General features: G+C 40.9%; 1 protein-coding gene across 1 annotated transcript in view; it reads left to right on the top strand.

Moving 5' to 3' along the window:
- eys (eyes shut homolog) overlaps positions 1-19,267 on the top strand; it is a 200,799-nt gene that overhangs the window by 87,298 nt on the left and 94,234 nt on the right. The window contains exons 25-27 of the mRNA XM_065959486.1: positions 7,105-7,201; positions 9,637-9,744; positions 12,718-12,863. Of these exons, the coding sequence (XP_065815558.1) occupies positions 7,105-7,201; positions 9,637-9,744; positions 12,718-12,863 (351 nt within the window). The remainder of the gene's footprint in view (positions 1-7,104; positions 7,202-9,636; positions 9,745-12,717; positions 12,864-19,267) is intronic.

Here is a 19,267-nt window from a genome sequence, read left to right as displayed (position 1 = left end):
GTGAACCTTTTTTTTTTTTTCTTTTACAGATATTATATATTAGCATTATTGAACAATAATGTTCCTCTGGTGACTTTCACTGACATTAGTGGGTTTTAACAGCAAGAATGCATGCAACGGCTGACAAGCGTGAGTGCTGTCAGGTGGCGCCACCTTAGAGGGGTTTCCTACTGTCATTGCAGACTTTGCATCATTTTTGAGCCACTGCTGTGGTTTCAGGTGTGTCAGACCTGGAGGTGCCCCCTACTGGCCTGAGGGGGCCCTAAGCGGTTGCCTGCCTTGCCTGTTGACAAACAGCGCCCCTGCCAGTTGCATGTTTTGATCCAAGTGTAAGACGCTTTGCATGGCTGTTTTTTTAGACTTTAAGACTTTTCGATTTTATTGTCCCAATGGGGAAATTCCTCTTCACAGCACTGTCTCTGTCCAAACAGACAATTCCCACCAAAGAACAGCAAATACACAGAACACAGAGTACAAAATAAAACAGAGTTAAACAACAATCGAGAGTTCCCGCTCTGGCCTGCTCAGCGAGGCCTTTTGTTCAGGATTACAGCAGGGATCAGGCTTTTCCCCAAGGTGATCCCTCCTGCACCTCAGTGCTCTGTACCTCCATCCTGAGGGAAGTAGGGGTGAGGTGCATGTTCAGTGGATGTGGGATGTCCTGTTCTGTTGAGGTTGCAATGTGATGGCCCTGTTGTTGAGTTCTGTTTGGTTGGGTGTGGGGAGACCGATTATTCTGGCAGCTGTGGTTGTGATGCGTGTGAGTTTGGTGGTTTTTAACAGATAACATGTTCAAGAAGCAGATGGAACAACAATCAGTTTTCAGTTTCTCTATTTAAATTGCATCCGTCCCTTTAAAATCAACCATGAATAATAATAAGTGACAGTTTGTACTTTGTGTGTGCAGGTGGCATGGGGTGTTTCTTAACTTCTTTATTTGTGTGTGACAGAAATATTGAAACACACACAGCAGTATCAAACTTGGGCCTCACACTGTTAAATTGACAAACACTTACTAATTAAGCTGACATTACAAGTTGCACGGTTAATAATTGTATATCAGTCAACTTAATAGCCTTCAAATATGAGAAAAACAAACATGTCTACTGTGCACTGTGAGCGTTGTGTAAGCCAGACACTATCTGTGGTTTAGTGCGTGCACGCCGCTGTGAGAGAGAGTGTTAAGAGTCTACACTCCTAAATAATGAATAAAACACCCTGAGTCTGTAGCAGCTGTAAACACATTTTAAATAAACTGAGTGTTAAATCACTTTGTGCCTTCATTAGCGGTGCCGAAGAGGTGGTCCAGGTGTGAGGCAGAGGGCTGAACGAGCTGCAGAGGCTGCTGTTTACATGTGCGCAAGAGTTTCTATTCTTAACCTGCTTATTCAGTATCCCAGTTAGTCAGAGCATGTGAAGGACTCGCAGGCATGCCGTGTGTTTTGATTATGACAAACACAACATGGAGGCAAATTGTGGTATTGGATTTTTATTTTTTTTGTTTTTTTTGTCGGATTCTGATTGCTTTTAGCTGTTTGAATTGTTTTACGGCTGTAACACTGAATGGATGATGATGTGTCGGTCTGTACCAGATGTTTGCAAAAAAAAAAAAAAATCTAGTTTATGAACTCTTTGGAACTTATTGATTGGTTGATTGATTGATCTTTTTACCCGATAGAGTTTCACAGCAAAAAATAAAAAATACAGAACTTGTGGTGCCTTTTTTGTTGCTGCACTTTGTCCAAGACAGCGCATCAATTATGTAAGCGGAATGGAAAGAAGTATCCAAGATGTACATCTACATCTAACAAGAGATGGATCAGAGTACTTCTTTTTTTCTTTTTCTTTTGCTTTCCGTGCAAATTCAATCTAGTGTTTCTACATTTTTCATGTCAAGAAATATATCATGGCGAGCACATCCAGTTTTATAATGTTTGACTTATGAGCCTCATAAATCCTCCTGTATGAAAGGGAAGTCCTTGGTCAGTCCACTGACTGTTTTTGCTGACCTCAGGGATTTGCTTTAGAAGGTAATTACAGATATGAGATCTTTTTAAATCAGTGGTGATGTATATTCTTGGTTAACTCTCATGGCTGCTTTATACATTACAAATGAATCTATAAGTCATGGGTTGAAAATTTTGTGTGTGGGCAGCACAAGATGAAATCTAATGAACTCAAAAAAGTTATTATGTTCAGCCTTCACATGTAGCATTTGGCTTTCAAATGAATAGTAAATGGACTTGAGCTTGTATAGCGCTTTTCTAGTCTTCTGACTACTCAAAGCTCATTTCCCTGCACGGACCAAGTCCGGAAGTTGGTCTGGTAGCTGGAGAGGTGCCAGTCCACTTCCTGAGCTCTGCCGAGGTGCCCTTGAGCAAGGCACTGAACCCCAAAACTGCTCTGGAGCGCTCGCTGTGGGCAGCCCCTTCACTCTGAGACCTCCCCTTTAATGCATGTCCATAGGATCCTGTTGGTGCATGTGTGCGTATTTCAGCATATGTTTGTGTAGCATGTTCATTAGACAGAGTGTAAAACTGAATTTCCCCTCCCTGGGATGAATAAAGCAAAAATTAATCAATTAATTAATTTACACCGCAGGTCACACCTACACATTCACACACTGATAGCAGAGGCTGCTGGGTAATAGTGACCATCAGAATTAATTCAGCACATTCACACACATTCATACGCCACCGCTGAAGCAATGGGAGCAACTCAGGGTTAAGTGTCTTGCCCAAAGACAAATCTGGGAATCAAACCGCAGCCCTTTCAACACATATTATGTAAAATCTGCTGGGGGTCATGGGAGTGCATTCAACATTTGATTAACAAAAAACAGCATATACAAGTTCTTCATAATTACAAAGACTTATTTTGAAAGTAAGAGAATATTTGAATACATACATAAACAAACAGACACATGAAGGCATCAATCAGGACGTCCTGACTTCCTTTAAATGGTAGAGCTATAAGATCAGGAGAAAGATCAGATCAGAGAAAAAGTAGCAGCGAAAGAGAAATAGTGGCAGGGTCGGAAAGTTTCTAACTTTATTCTTTTCCAAATAGTAATGGAGCCCCTCGCTCTGCTGCAGGTTTCAAAGAAACTAACTTTTATTGTGTTGGAAAACTAGTTTGAGAAGTCTTTTCTTAGAATCGTCTTGGTTTCAAAGTCATATGTGTGTCACTGATCTGGTTGTTTGAGGTTGTGGGCAGCTGGGTCCCAGGCCGGTGGTCGGCCTGCTGCTCCTCCTGGGCTGAAGGCCAGAGGAGGGACGGAGGGACGGTGACACAATTACTTTTGATGGCAAGTCCGAGTCTCGTGAGAGGGAGAGCAAGTTGGGGCTTCTTCTAGTTACAGTGCTCTGTAAAAGTGAGTGTTAACCTCCTCGGTTGCAGCTGAAGACCTTTCCATTCCCAGCACTCAAATCCGTCATTCGAGATCTTTTCTTGCACCTATTTTTTTAAAACAAATGAATGAAGGATATAATGCATGTCATTCTTCCATGTCTTTCCATTTCAAACATATCATGCTTCATTTCTGTAAGACTTCATGCATTGTCCATATCACATGTACAGGATATTAATGGTATTTATAAAACAATGGTCAACATTGCAGTTGCACGTTTTCATTTTTAAAACACCACCAACAATCCGGCATCCCGGGGCGCTAGACTAGCAGTTATGGCGAGCGCCCCATGTATGTAGGCAATAGACTTCAGCACAGCGGCCGTGGGTTCGAATCTGATCTCGGCCCTTTGCTGCATGTCATCCCCCCTCTCTCTCCTCAAAACATTTCCTGTCTCTCTTTAGCTTTCCTATCTAATAAAGGCAAAAAGGCCAAAAATCTAATATCTTTAAAAAAACAACAATCTGGCATTCTTTGTTTCAATATAATACCAGACATAAAAAATAGTCTAATTGACGTCACCCACTGGTTTTTTAAAGATGTGTTTAGAAGCCCAATGATGGCGGTCGCTTTATTGGAAATGCTTTTTCAGAAATCTTCCATCTCTAATGACTTAAATTTCCAAAAACTATTTTATAATTAAATCAAAGAGAATTAATTATAAAAAAAAATCCATTTGGCTCCTTTAAAGAATGCAAAAGTTACTTTTTGTGTTTTGCAGACAGACTGAAGACAGAGAAGGTGACATTGACTAAATTGAATTAAAAACATTTGCACAAACAGTGTGCAGGAGTTTCTTTCTTGCAGTTTCGGGTTATCAAAAACAAGAAATGAGCCAGTGTTCAGTGCCCAGGATGAATATTCACAGTGTGCATGCGCTTGATAATGTTTTACACATTTGTAATAACTGATGTTTTTATTTCATTGGTCCATGTATTGTCTATGCAGCAATTTCCACATATCCGAGACAAATTTCTCCCGAGGGAGAAAGAACCCTTGACTTGACCTTGATAGCTTTGTTGCAGTGGTTTTGAAGTTTTAAATTCTGGTATCCTGAAACCAAATAGAGTCAAAACACTTCAGGAAAATTGCTCGGCATAATTCCTCTGACAGCAAACTTGGAATGATTATCAATTGTGGTTTTGGCAGTAAAATGACACACAGATTAAGAGATCAGCGCATAAGAATTGGGATTAGATGTTTGACAGCACACAAATGTCACCACAGACGGAAGTCTATTCTCTATGTGGGACAAGCTGTAGATAATATGACTTATGATGACCCCCTCTGAGAACTTGTGACATCAGACTGACAGCAAGTTTGATAAGAAGACTATAGCCATGAATGTAGCCGTCCAAACCAAATTCATTCAGTTAAAATGAAGACATCACTCCCATTTCAATTGAAACGTCCATCACTGTTAGTTCACTTTCCACCGGGGGGATTACCCACACTTTCTTCTCCTCGGAGACATTCCCAGGCGGCGGCAGTGATTACACACTGTAGCTGCAGCCGGATGATGGAATGACTACGTGAGGACGCGCCTTGGGTATCCCTCTCTGTACTCTGTCAAAGAGAAACCTCCAGTCTCTCTGCTCGTGGCACAAGATGCATTACGCTGTGGTGACAGTCGGAATAGTCCCTGAGGTCCTCCGCCATTGTTTTGACTGACAGACCAGCTTGGGAAACCTGCGCCGTCCCATAATTCACCAGATGCTCTGTGCTCTCTGTGGTCTCATGGATTCCCCCCTCGTTCCTGCATCCCAGTGCCTCTGTCGTACTATTTTTCACTGCATCATCCCTCTAGTAGTACAGGAAATGTGTCTCTCTTTTGTTTTAATACAAATATATACAATCTAATTTATTCAGTTGATTCAAAATGTTCTGTAAGAGTAGCCTAGAGAGCTCCGTCCCATTTTTTATTCAGCAGCTAAATAATCAACAGTGCAGAGCGTCATCTGGCCAAATAATAAAACCGCAAATAATGCCTCCCAAAATCTGCATCCATCCACACTGAGAAATAATGTATTTAATTTTTCCACCATCTGTGGTGTATGGTGGATTTTCAAAGGACTGAAATGAATAAAGTCATGTTTGCCCCGACGGAGCTTTGAATAGTACACCCCCCTCTTTATAACATGAAATATAGGAGACCCTCAAACTCCCTGTGACTTTAAGACAAAGGAAAAATTACAAACCCATGTTCATCATCCATGTTTTCTTAAATAACTGAATATTATAAAGGAGGCTAGAATAAGATTTTTGTTGATAAAATGAATAATTAATATTATTCACCTTTAGCTAGTTGCTCATTAGCATGCTAATTAGTAGCATACTGGCTGCTAATTAGTAATTATTAAGAGCTTATTAGTACCTTATTCTACATGACCATATCCTAAAGCTAATACAGCGTTATCTAAGAGTTTGCTCTCAAACCCTCCTAATTACTGCTTATTGATCACAAGTTGGGACGTTTTTGAACATGAACTATGATCTTAATATTCTTTTGTTTACTTCTACTTTATAAGGGCCATACTAATGAAATACTAAGCTCCCTCCAAATATCAGCACTATCTCTAAGTCTGAGCCCAGCCGTCCTCTGGAGGAAACTCATTTCAGCTGCTTGTATCTGCGATCTTGTTCTTCGGCTCTCTTCCTCCTTAACAGTTCACTCGTTCATTTAGCTCACATCACCGGCACAAGGCGTTCTTCAGAGCGTTTGGTAGACTGAATGTACAATTCCTATTTAATTAAATACATAAGGGCAGAGTCACAGTCATGTATTTATTTATTTACACTCCAGTTGGATTCGAGCGTGAAAGTATTTTTGCAAATGTATCATACAGTATATAACCAACACATTCTTCTTCTATACAAACTGCATTTCTTCAAAGCAAAACTACAATTCATAGATTAATAATTTACTAGGATTAGAGTCTCAGAAGAAGGGAATCCAGATGAAATAGATTTTCTCTCTGAAGTCAAATCTTCCATTTCTTTGAATACAGTGGTGTAATATTATAAACAGCATAATCAGAAGTGACTAAGATTCAGTGCTAGGCTAATTAACCCTGGGATCTTTGTTTTGCTTCCATGTAACAGTACATTAAGTTTACTTTTGATATCCAGTTTGTTCCATTCTAGCTCATAAAACTCCATCATGTCATTTGACTTGTTCAGAAAAAAAACCCCATCTCATGGTGCTTACAAAGATCGAGCAGCAGAGGAATCCCTCCGACAGGCTACAACATCACAGCCTCCCAGGCGGCCTTCAAAAAGTACAACAAAACATCCGTGCTGATCTGCTTAGCCATCGTGCCCCTCAACCCCCTAATGAACCAGGGCAAAAGAGCTCTTGGGCTTAGTCTCTCCCTCTTACCCTAACTTAACAAGATGTCCCCGTACTCCCCTGCACTCTCTCTCTCTCACACACACACACACACACATACCCCCCCCCCCCCAAACCCCAAACCACTAACCCTCAGACCAATCTGTCTGTGGCACTAAAGTATTATTAGACTTACACACTCTCAAAGGAGGAACAGTGAGTGCTGAGAGCTGGAAGATGAGATATGCTACAGGGGCTACTAGTTCCATTAAAATGGCATTCACTGGGGCCTTTGTTATCAGCCGCCCTGACGTTTCCAGGATGTAGTGGGGCTTGCTGATCCATGACCATCTCATCTATCTTTCAGGATTTGAAGGAAGTTGGTGTGAAATTGACACCAATGAGTGCAGCTCAAATCCATGCCAGAACCAAGGCCACTGTGCGGACCGGGTCAACAGTTACAGGTAAAAAAGAAATCGACCGGCTTTTTAGTTCTTGGGAGGACGGGAAATGTCAGGGACTGTAGCGACTTTAAACATTCAGTCAATAGATTATCAGCACCAGTGGATATCATTTCTGAAGAGGTTTGAAGTCATTATGCTGCCATTTTGATTGTAGACTGCTCAGAGCACAAACATGTTTTCTTTTTCTTTCAATTTATTTTAATAGATGAATGAATTTGACATTTTAGGATAACACCTGTCTGCAGGTTTTGGGTTTATGCAGCGCACACATGCACAAATGAAGAGATGTCAGAGTGAGGGGGGCTGACCACAGCGAGCGCTCCTGAGCTTGTGAGGGGGGTGCCTTGCTCAATGGCACCTCAGCAGTGCTCAGGAAGTGAACTGGCACCTAATTAGCTACCAGACCAATTTCCAGACCTGGTGCGCACCAGGACTTGAGCCAGCAACCCTCTGATTCCCAACCCAAGTCAAGTATCGAGCTACTGCCGCCCCCCGGCTAATTTATTTATTTATAAAATATCAATCAGTCTGATGTCACATTCTTATCGTGTCTAATCACAAGCTTTTAGGTAGAGTAGGTAGGGTAACATGTCCCTGACTTTAGCATCATCCTGACGATACCAAGCCTATGGGCCGGTCTGACAGACCTGGCTTAGCAGAACAATATTACATGTGTGCTGTTCGTGTCGTTTCTCCTCGTGAGAAAATGTTTTGCAATGGTGTCTGGAAATCGTAATAATAAACATCAAATCAAAATACTTCTTGTAATGTATCTGGGAATGTACTTAAAACTACAGACCCCCCAGTGATGAGTATGTAGTACATGAGTACTATTTCCTTTAAAACATCCAATAAAAGCTCATCTCCATCTCGTCCCTATAAGTAGCCTAGTGTAGCTGCATGTTTTGACTATTAATGTGAGTGGATTAGTTGAATAAAAAAATTTGGCTCAAAAAATACTTAAACTTCTGTCCAGGAAAGACATAATGATGATTGTATGTGGACCAGCCGTGCAGCAGGTGGACGTACTGTCTTATATATCACAATCAATGAGTGATTTCTAACTTCATTTGTTTATCTCTTCCTGACTATGTGCAGTTAAATATTCTTCCTGCTTTAAATTAAATGTTTTCTAGTCCTCCCCGTCTTGGCTGTGCTCGAGTTTTGTTTGAAAGTAATCAAAGGCCGCTCTCTTATTGACACCTGTCCAAGTAAATGCAGTGCCATTGCATAGAGTGAAGTGAATAAAAGTTGAGGCTATTAATTGAAGTTTTACGGTAGATCAATTTTCTTTTTTCTTGTAAGAATAATGACAAAAAGACAAGCTTGCATTTTTTTCTTTTTTCATGGCAAAATCATGCAAAGATGAGGGCTCATCAAGGCCACACCCTTTGAGTAATGAGGACGGTTTTAATAACTTTGAATGTATTTATTTAATAGGGACAATGCAAATTAACATAGTTTCAATACAACGCATGAAACTGAAGTGCTGCATTAAGAGTATATAGCTATTGCTAATTTCCAACTCTTGTCCCTAGTTGGGCCCCAAACAGCGGGATAGGTCTCCTCTTGTTTACACTAAATTGGAGCTGGATCAGATTCAACCTAGGAAGGAGTTAATCCAAGAAAAATCACTGGAAATTAAAAAAATACATCTAGATATGAACTTAAAATGAAAATACTGGAGTTTCTGTTGGGTTAAGAGTTTGAGTGAGTGGGATCTTTTTTTGTAGCTGAAACACACTGTGCAGGGTACTTGATGATTTTTACCACTTTTGCTGTGTGTGTAAATTGTCACAAGTTTTTGAGCATGTTAAGGCTGCCAAAAATGTGTTATTTTTGGCAGACTTCTGCAACCACTTTTCCCAAACGAGAAACAATAGGGCCTGGCTCATGAGCCCTCCTAAAACATATACAAAATGAGGGGGCGAAAGAAGCTCAGTCTGTAGGGACTTGGGTTGGGAACAGGAAGGGTCGCCGGTTCAAGTTCCTGTATACCAAATACCAAAAGTATTGAAGTTGGTCTGGGAGCTTGAGAGGTGCATGTGTGTAAAGTGTGTGAGAAGCATGTCTCTCGATAACAGAGTGTAAAGAAGAAATTCCCCTCGAGATTAATAAAGTGTGCAAAAAAATACAAATAGAATAAAATAACAGAAGGATAAGGCTGCATGAATAACTAAGGTTATTACATTATAAGCTTAAAAACGATTAAATGACTGCATCTGTATTTCTACCTTTAAAAAGCCAACATGCTACATCCTGTATGTCATGACACTATGTGCGCTTTCAGACTGAATGTAATGTTTAATTAATATTATTAAACTTGTAGTAATTTTTTTCACACTGTGCGTACGCTTGTAGGAAAATCCATAGATCTTCTTTTGCCCTCTGAGAAAAAAAATGTCAATGCCAGCGATTTTCTTTCTTTTCTCCAGCTGTGATTGTAAAGGAGGATTCTCTGGCCTTTACTGTGAAGAAGACATCAATGAGTGCGCCTCTAGCCCCTGCCACAACGCTGCCATTTGTCGAGACCTTGTGAACGAGTAAGTATGAATATAAACCGTTTTCCTCTCTGAGTTTTTAGCTTCGTTTTTGTATTCACTGTGTGATTAAAAAGAAGCCTGAAATCAGACAAAACGGCCCGGTAGAATTTGTTTGTTTTTAAAGAATCATGACCTCAAGCGTGCTCCAAGCCAAAACACGTGAGGTTGTGGCATTCTTTGCCAGAGCGTTCTGCTTTTATATAACGAGGCCGTCTTCCTCCTTGACACACATAAGCTGCTATCCTAAAGACAGAGAGCCAATTCAGCAGGAGCACATCATGTATCTAGATTGGGCTTGACTCTGCCGGTGCCTCTCTCTGCTGTGCTTAATGGGAGCCCCGGGGCTTCCAGGCTTAGTCGGACAGATGGGTTAGAGCAGTCCCAGGGCCAATTTGAGTCCTAAATGGTTTGTCTCCAGTTTGTCTCCCGTCATGATTTGGCTCCCATGTGACCCAGCCCTGCTCAGAGCACCTCCTCTGATTGCACAGTCCAGGGAGTTCACATCAGGTGTGTTTTAACCTCGCTGCCCACTGCAAACACTCTTGCGCGCCGCTATCTCCGTCTCCCTGACCCAACACGCTGAACAAGTCCATCTGTGGTGATGAATCTTGCTCTTCTGTATGCTCACTGAGTCCTTTCTGTCTCTCTAGCCATCCTTTTTTTTTTCTCAAAATAGCACAAGTTTGAATTAAACAAATACAGAAATGCGAAAACTGTCATAAAAAAATCATATCTCAGACCAGTGCCCCCTTTTTATAGAAGCTGGAAATTTGACTCTAAATTGTCAAAATGCATTTAGAATAGTAAAACTGATAGTGTCTGTGAGGAGCTCTGTGGTTATGCTGCTTTCTGCACCCCTAGTGGACAAATTGTAAGTCTTATTTCATTTGCTGATCTCCTCCTGTACATGTGTAAGTAATATTTTCTTGCAAAAAACAAAAACAAAGGAGGGGAGTGAGAGCTTGCCTTACCGTGCCTTGTTGCCATGCTTTCGCTGCTGGGAGCTGATATGCTGGGTCTAATCCACCCCACCCACTACTGCAAAATTCATGGATATTTACAAGGTGACTCGTGCTTATAAACAGAAATTGTTCAGTCTAGGTCTGCTTAAAACTGCAGGTGTTTTTGGGTTATTTGGTAGAACACTGTCCTGACATTTTCAACTAGTTTACTCCTTCATCCAGATTTCTTTTTTGCCTTTCTGCTCGTGCAGAGAGTAGCCGTGCACACCCCCACAATGCCAGTTTGCAGGGACAAAGGGGTTCCCATTTTATGCAGTTGTGGATGAGGCATGTGTATCCTGTCTAGCAACTATGGTATTTTCAGTTAGACATACACAACGTATGGATCTGTGAATTATTTATGATACGGTTGTAGGGTTTGTGAAAATCACAGGAGTTTCCTGTGAGACACAGCAAACAGGAGAGGGGCTAGAAGACGGCCTTGGAATACGGGAGAACCCGGGAGTGTAAGCAGGTATCCCATGCGTCGTCGTGTCGGATCATGTTTTGATTGACATCTGCCTCACTCCATATGAAAGTATGTTCAGTTCAGCTCTTAACAGTACAGTGTTTTAGTCTGAGTGAGAATCAGAGAAGAAGCACCTGCATGTTTTTCTCTGAAATTGGTCACTGAACGATGAATTAAAAAAACATTTCATAACCAAACATAAGCCCCCTGTGGATGCAATTCTAATTAATATCTGTACTGCATTTGCTAGTAGCTTATTATGAAGGTGCTGAACTCCCTCAGTAAACACAGAACACCCATCACTGAAAAATACATCAAAAGACAACCAACACTCACAGCCATCAATAATCAGCAATAGCTGTAAATCACAAACACAGGCAACTTTAAAGGTCACATATTATACTCCTATGTCTCAGAGCTCCCCATGCCTATCATGCCTATAAACCCCTCTATTTCAGCCCTGCTCAGAACAGGCTGTTTCTGTGTCCGTAGCTTTAAATGCAAATGAGCTGTGTCTGACCACGCCCCTCGAATGAAGAGAATCTGTATTTGGGCTTTCTCGCTCCATGTCCTATTGTTTACGGTGAGAAGGCAGACTCAGAGGGCAGAACAAACACCTAGCTGTGGGAGTGTCACCCACCTGGGGGAGGGGTTACTGCCCTTTGTGATGTCATAAAGGGAAAATCTCCAAACGGCCTTTTTGAGCACACATTTTCTGAAAAGTGAAGCAGGTAAAAGACGGAGACGGATGGAATTTTCTCATAATAAGGGGGGGTTTGTAGACAGACTAGGGACACATATTAGTGTTAGAGAAACATGGTACAGTGCATAATATGTCAACTTAAATGAGAATATTTCTGCTGTTAATAAATGCTTTAAACTAAATCCTGTAGTTTAGGGGTTTGCAGTGGCTTTAAAATTAGCACAAACAGTCAGTTCTGTTGATCCACATGACTAAACATACTGCTTAGCTAAAGAAATTACAGAGATTTGATGGGATGTCACTGGTTTACACGTGACAAATTGATGTTTTAACCGACAGGACAAATGACGTCAGCTCAAAGAGTTAATTACACGTTTCTGTCCTCACTCATAAACAGGATAATGTCCTCTGAGGTGTGTATTCAGGGCGTATTAGACCCTCAACAGATGCAGAGGGGGACTAGAATTGAGTGAAGCACATTATTAGGCAGGTTAAACGTTGTCCCTTCAGTGTTAAGTCATCAAACATAATTCAAATGAAGTAACACAGGGGATCTTAATTGCTGTCTTTTTTTTATCTAAGGAGATGTCTGTATGTTTGAGTCTGAAACACACACACACCTTGCAGTTATTTCTGAGAGAGTGTTTTCAGCTTTTTCTCAGTAAAATCATTCGGCACATTTATTTTTCAGACCTCGGAACATAAAAGTTTGATATAATCACTGTCTACAGGCGGCTGCTCTCTGGATTTTTCTTTTTCCTTTATTTCCTAATGATTGAGTGTTATCTCATCTTCCCCAGGTTCCGCTGCGTTTGCCCTCCTGGTTATTTTGGAACGCTGTGTGACCTGGATGTGAATGAGTGTGAAGTTTCACCTTGCCTACACGAGGGCATCTGTATCAACACGCCCGGGGGCTTCGAGTGTGCCTGTCGCCCTGGATACTCAGGTAGCTCTTTTGCCCTCAGGTGACATGAGGATCAATATGTGAGGCTACAAAGCCTTTACCATGACTTCTGCGGCCTAGGAACTCTGACACAGATTAGGCTTAGAATGAAAAAAAAAAGCTTCCCAATGCTTGCTTTTAATTAGCCCGTCTGTCTATGCAAGATGCAGTGCCTGCTCTTCAGTAAAGCTAACAAGAGATAAATTCATGTCACCGTTTTAATCCAATGAAAACGTCAAGGGTGTCTGTTAGTTGCTTTTATTTTGTTTCATCAGGCTCTTTTGTCTCGGACCGTTATTGTTGTTTTACTTCAATCCATTTGTCTTATTTTCCACTCCGACGGATATCAAGCTATTTTAGCGCCCGGGTGTGTTGCATGTGTGTGTGCGCACTATCTAAAGTCCAATTCCTGTCAAGGTGCCGGGGAAGATTAATTTCATTTGTCTTCCGCACTGTATCATCAATTTATCCTTCCCCAGTTGAGAGAAAGGGGGGGAAGTCTCGGAGGTATTGCGACTCTGGAGAGCAGAACCTGACACACATGGCCCAATTCCCACAGAAGCAGCTTTTTTATTATTAGGCCCACGCACAGCATAGTACAAGTCATTACTTTTTCTGTTGCTCTAAGCTCATCTGAGGAAACAGGGTCCCCCCTAGAGAGCCAGCGAGTGGCCAGAGGATACAGTTCGGATTGGCTCGAACCGAGTAGAATGTTTGCTCTAGTAAGACGAGAAACAAGCTTTTCAAAAAACAACTTTTGACAAAAAACCCAAACAGAGTTTTGCTTTACTGCTGCAGCTGTGAGCAACTTCTTCTTCTTCTTCTTCTTCTTAGGAGTCTAATCTGCAGTCTTATGGGGTGATTCATCCCGTTGTGTTCGTGCAGCCTGATTGGAATTGATTGAAATGTAATTCTGCGTTGATGGTATGATGTGTCATCTCTTCTTACCCTGAAGGACTCTAACTCGTCGTGTCACTCGATGGTATTATGATATTATGTGCTCCTCCAGCCATGAGGGAAGTCGAAGCATACGGAGTGCCAACATTCATTCTGATTGTTACAGTTGAAGCTACTTACTAATAAATCAGTGCGGAGCTCCATGTATGTTATTACGGCGCTCTATTCCCTCCTGCCTCATGACCCGTGCTTTATTATCTCTGCGGTTTGTTGTTGGTTAGAGGGTTGGCGCTGAAGCTCCCGCCTCTGTTCCATCATGTCTTCATTGTTAAGACGATAAATTAAAATAGATTTTTAGAGGGGTTGCATGAATGGGCCTGCACAAAAGCACGCCAGCTTTTTAAGTAGGGTGAAAATATGACATGATTCATTCATTCGTTGTTAGATTAAATTCTCTATATTTGAATACTGAACATATTTTTCTTGGTTGCCGTCATTTCTCAAAGATTTTTTGTAACTCTGTTTTTTGGTAATTTTTCCTAGATCTGTGTTTAAAGTCTGTAACAATGATATTACAAATAGTTTAAGAATTAAATCATAAAACAAACAAAAAAATTGAGAAGCCTAAGAAAAAGTTAACATGTGCGTAACAAAGCATTATGTAATAACACTTCATTATTACTCGACAAAATTCAATACATTTTCTCTCTGTGATGTAATGACATCTTTATATTGTAATATAAGATGATCCCGATTGCGCACACAGAAACAGCAACATTGAGACAGACAGTTCAAACAGAAGCACATTAAAAGAGCCGAAGACAAATGAAAGGTAAAAACAATAAAACAGGAGAGTTCAAAATCTGCACACGGGAGCTCTGATAAAATGATCTGTCAGCTGAACGGGTAGAAAAGATGGAAGACTGTTCCAGAGCAGCCGAGGTGATATCACAGGACAAAACCTGTGATCACCCTTTGGCGATGACGATGTGCATTCAGCAGATTTCAGCTTTGTGGATTTAGTTTTAAACATTGTTTTTTATTGATTTCTAATCGTAACAATCCAGGGACTGAGTCAAATACAGCGTAGAAATACACAACCACATAAATGTCCGATCAGAAGACGACAAAAAAAGCGTCATGCAAGCACAAGTCCATTTAATAGAAATGCAAGGAACTTAGTATTATTTCTCTTTTCTTTCAGCATATATTCAAACATACATTCTTAAAATTAGTTACTAGTTATTACCTCTCTTTTCAAGCTTTTCTTTTAACTCAAACATTCAAGCTTTGAGATAAAAATCGGAGCAAGAAGCCAGAAAATTGTTTAATTCATAATTCTGACACAGCCGTCAGAACCTTTTTTACCTTTCTTAAAGTCTGTTTGACCCACTTAGAGGGAAGCTGTTCCGATTAAAGATTTCCTTTATTTTGACATGAAGTCAGGCGTCAGGTTTGAACGGCTCGTTCAACAAAAGTTGTCAGTTAGAGCTCTGACCTATAATCATGTGTAATGGTGCTTTATTTTTACACATGCTGTCACTGTGCTCTCCTCGCGTCACATTGAGAGACACTTTAAAGCACGCTGTTTGTTATACTGTAGGACAGCTGCTGAGATCTGCTGTCTTATCGTGGTACGGGATGCTTTGTTTTTAAAGGCTCTGTGCGGTTTTAACTGTACACAGGCCGCCGGGTTGTGTACCATCATACACGTCGGGTTGTGTATGATGAATGGGTCATCTTCTTTGTATGAATCACGCTTTAAGCACACTATTCGTCACCTTGTCTTTTTTCTTCTTCACCCATCATTAAGGAGCGCGCTCCCTTGAGTGATAGTACGGTGCAATCAGCACATTGTTGCAGCTTCCTCAGTCAGCACATTGATGATGATGTCGCCCTTTCATTGTTGTTTGCTGTTCAGGCTTTAGGAAATCCAGTTGTTGTTGCTGTATTTTTTTTTGCTTTGTGCAGTTGATTGATAATATTTGGGCTTTATTGATCGGTTGCTATGGAGATGTGTTTAATCTGTTTGGTTGGTACAACACTTTCTCAAGAGAGATATCAATGTTTTAGGGCTCTTTAAAATGTGGCTCTTTGTTTTTTTAATTCTGCAAAAAATGTGAAAACAATTCATAAACATGACATGAGAGAATGAGGAAGAGAATTACAAAATTAATTTAAAAAACAAGGCATACAAGGATGAACACGAAGTAACTAAATAATTGTACATACATCAAACTAAAAGAAAGGAGGAACTGTAAGTTAATGAAAAGTTGTTAAAGTAGAAGAAGAGTTGAGAAGAGGCATTAACAAGGTCTCAGTTCGATAGATTTCAAACCACATATCTGTCTCTCACTGATCTCTTGAGTGATGTGAAACAACCACAACCATTAATTATAATTATTATAATAATAATAATAATAATAATCTTAATTTATAGAGCACTTTTCAAAAAAACAAGTTACAGAGTGCTTTACGAGGACAGCAAATATAAAAACAGGCAGGTCATAGAATAATAAAGAAGGCAAGATTAAGAAATAACAATCACTTTAAGCTATAAAATCCATTTTAAAAGAACTGTGAAATACATACAAATACATTCTAAAAAGTGAAATTAGTAAAAATTTAAAATCAACAAAAATCAGGAAAGGCTCGCCGGAAAATGTGTGTCTCAAGAAAGGGACTTAAAAGAGATGACTGATTCGGCTGACCTGATCTCCTCTGCTGTATTAACAGGTGTGTGCTCATCTTTGTGAGCTCTGTAATATCTAAAGCTGTTCCAGGTCCTCTCTGACCCGGCTGCAGCTATAAATATATTCAGTGTGTAATTCAGTGCCTCATTTGAAGGCCAGTCCTCTTTGTATTTTAGAGCTAAAGTGTTTTCCTTCAAACTGAAACAAAAACATCAAAGTCCATAATGGGAGCATCAGTCTGTGGAAAATGTGAACATGAAGTGGCATGAATGTGTTTATTCACTGAATAAGATATTCTCCCTGCATCATTTTTCACTCATTGCTTCATTTCCCTCGTCACACTGTTGCATTGCATTTCCCATAGTTCTTGTCTGTTGTAACTTTCTCTTTTGATTTGGAGGTTTTTTTTTTTTAAAGCCTTTTTCAGTCATGGACTTTAAATTTTTCAGCTCCAGTTTTTTTTAGAATTCTCTTTCAGGAGGTGATGAAAAAGTTCCTGCTGCTTTTAGATTTAAAGTTGACAAAATGATAACAGATTGGTTCAGCCTTTTCATCTCTGAACTTCTGGAAATTCTTCAGCTTTTTAACCCAGGGGCGGTTGTGGATGTGTCCTTGGGCAAGACACTCAACCCCAAGTTGCTCCCTCTGCTTCAGCGGTGGTGTATGAATGTGTGGGAATGGATTAGTTGCTTATGACGGATGCTTTACATTGCAACCTCTGCCATCAGTGTGTAAATGTGTAGGTAGAAATTTCGGGTGTGAAAGTGCTTTGATTAGTCAGAAGACTAGAAAATAACTAGAAGTTAAAGTCCATTTACCATTTACCTATTTTTTTATTTTTTTTTAAATGAAGGCAGGCTGTCTCCGAAATCTTTTTGACTTGTTTGTTTCCTCATGCAATTTACAGCAGGAGGCCATCCCTGTCGGATGAGGGGAGGGGGGGTAGTCTCAGGAGGGAGTACATGACGTAAAAATCACGCTATAGTTCCTCGATATTAAGCCAAGAACCTCTTACATAGATTCTCTTCTCCCAGCACTGGAGAGCAGAGGATGAGATGAAGTGATTTTATTGGCGTCAGTATCAGATAAATGAGGAGTTTTTTGAGCTGCAAATCATATAAAGCTACTCTATAAATTACACAGATTGACAAAATGAAAGGTGAAAATGAGTGTAATATGAGATATCCGTTATAATTTAGAATACTCTAAGCACTCGTCAGTGTGTTTGTCTATGTTGTGAGGTGATTTGTTGGCGGCAGGGAGACTCATTCTGTCAGCTCCTGACGTCTGGTGATTTCTTCACAGCTTGAACTCTCCCCTCCTTTTCGTTTCTTCTGTCATCTGCTTGTTGTTGCTATTTTTGTAAAGTCAGCATAAATAATGAATACCATCAACTCCCTCACTTATTTAAGACTAATTTTAGAACTTACAGACTTATCTCTTATGTGGATGATGTTCAGAGGACAAATGAGTTGATTTAAGGAAAGCAGGGTCATCACAGTGGGGCAGTAGAGTCTCTGTTGAGGGATGAGTTCATAGTTTTCACAGCTGTAAGAATAAACATTATTCAGTATGTGATTAACTTCTACATACGCTGAGTGCTGCAATTCACTGAGTCCATTCAGGAGGTGGTCAACTATTTACCAAGATTTAGGGATCAAGACCGAGTTAAGACCAAGACCAAGGCAGGGCGAGACCAAGACCAAGATCGAGTCAAGACCAAGACCAAGGCAGGGAGAGACCAAGACCAAGACCAAGACCAAGACCAAGACCAAGACCAAGACCACGACCACGACCAAGACCAAGACCAAGACCAAGACCAAGACCAAGGCAGGGCGAGACCAAGACCACGACCAAGACCAAGACCACGACCAAGACCAAGACCAAGACCAAGACCAAGACCAAGACCAAGACCAAGACCAAGGCAGGGCGAGACCAAGACCAAGACCAAGACCAAGACCAAGACCAAGACCAAGACCAAGACCAAGGCAGGGCGAGACCAAGACCAAGACCAAGACCAAGACCAAGATCAAGACCGAGCCAAGACCAAGGCAGGGTGAGACCAAGACCATAAATATCAATGAAAAATCATCATCTTGTGTGCAGTGGGGGTGTCACTCTCTTAAGCCCAGTTTCCACCAAGCAGTTCGGTACTGTTCGGTACGGTAAACCCTGATCTTGCTTGTGTTTCCACAGCCAACCGTTCCCTTATTTGGTAAGCGGGGTGTAAGCCAGATGGAGAAAGCCGCGTCAGCCATGTAATAATGTGACATCATAGCAGCCCAACACAGTGTAGCCCGCTATTAATTAAGTTCAACGTCCCGGAAGAACAGGACACAGTAAACAAAAGGGACCCTTGAGGGTCAGACCGGTACCCTTGGCACCCTAACAAAAGGGTACCGAAAAAGTAGGATGGTACGGATCCCTTATTTTGGTTCCATTCCCAACTTTAGACGGTGGAAACGCCAATAAATGGGTAACCTACCAAAACTGAACTGAACCGGACCGCTTGGTGGAAACGGGGCTTTAGACCGTAACACCGTAAAGGTTCTGTTCGTATCCGAGGGATAAAAGTCAAACTACAAATGAATTAAAGTTTTTTGTTCTTTTAGAAAAGGGCATTTTCATTCTAATCACAGTAATGACGAATGTGAGAATGACCTTGATTTAAAACCCGGAGTCTGCCCGGTCTGAGACCGAGACAAGACCGAGTAGAAATGCTTTCAATTCTCAGACCTTCAAAAAGTGGTCTCGAGAACGGTCTTGAGTAATACAACAATATCAAGGCCCCAAAAAATCCCAAAAGTGGTCTCGAGT

The sequence above is a fragment of the Labrus bergylta genome, chromosome 10, assembly GCF_963930695.1.
Source record: "Labrus bergylta chromosome 10, fLabBer1.1, whole genome shotgun sequence".
Lineage (NCBI taxonomy): Eukaryota > Metazoa > Chordata > Actinopteri > Labriformes > Labridae > Labrus > Labrus bergylta.
Note: the sequence above shows the minus strand (reverse complement) of the source record. Positions and strands in the feature narration are given on the sequence as shown.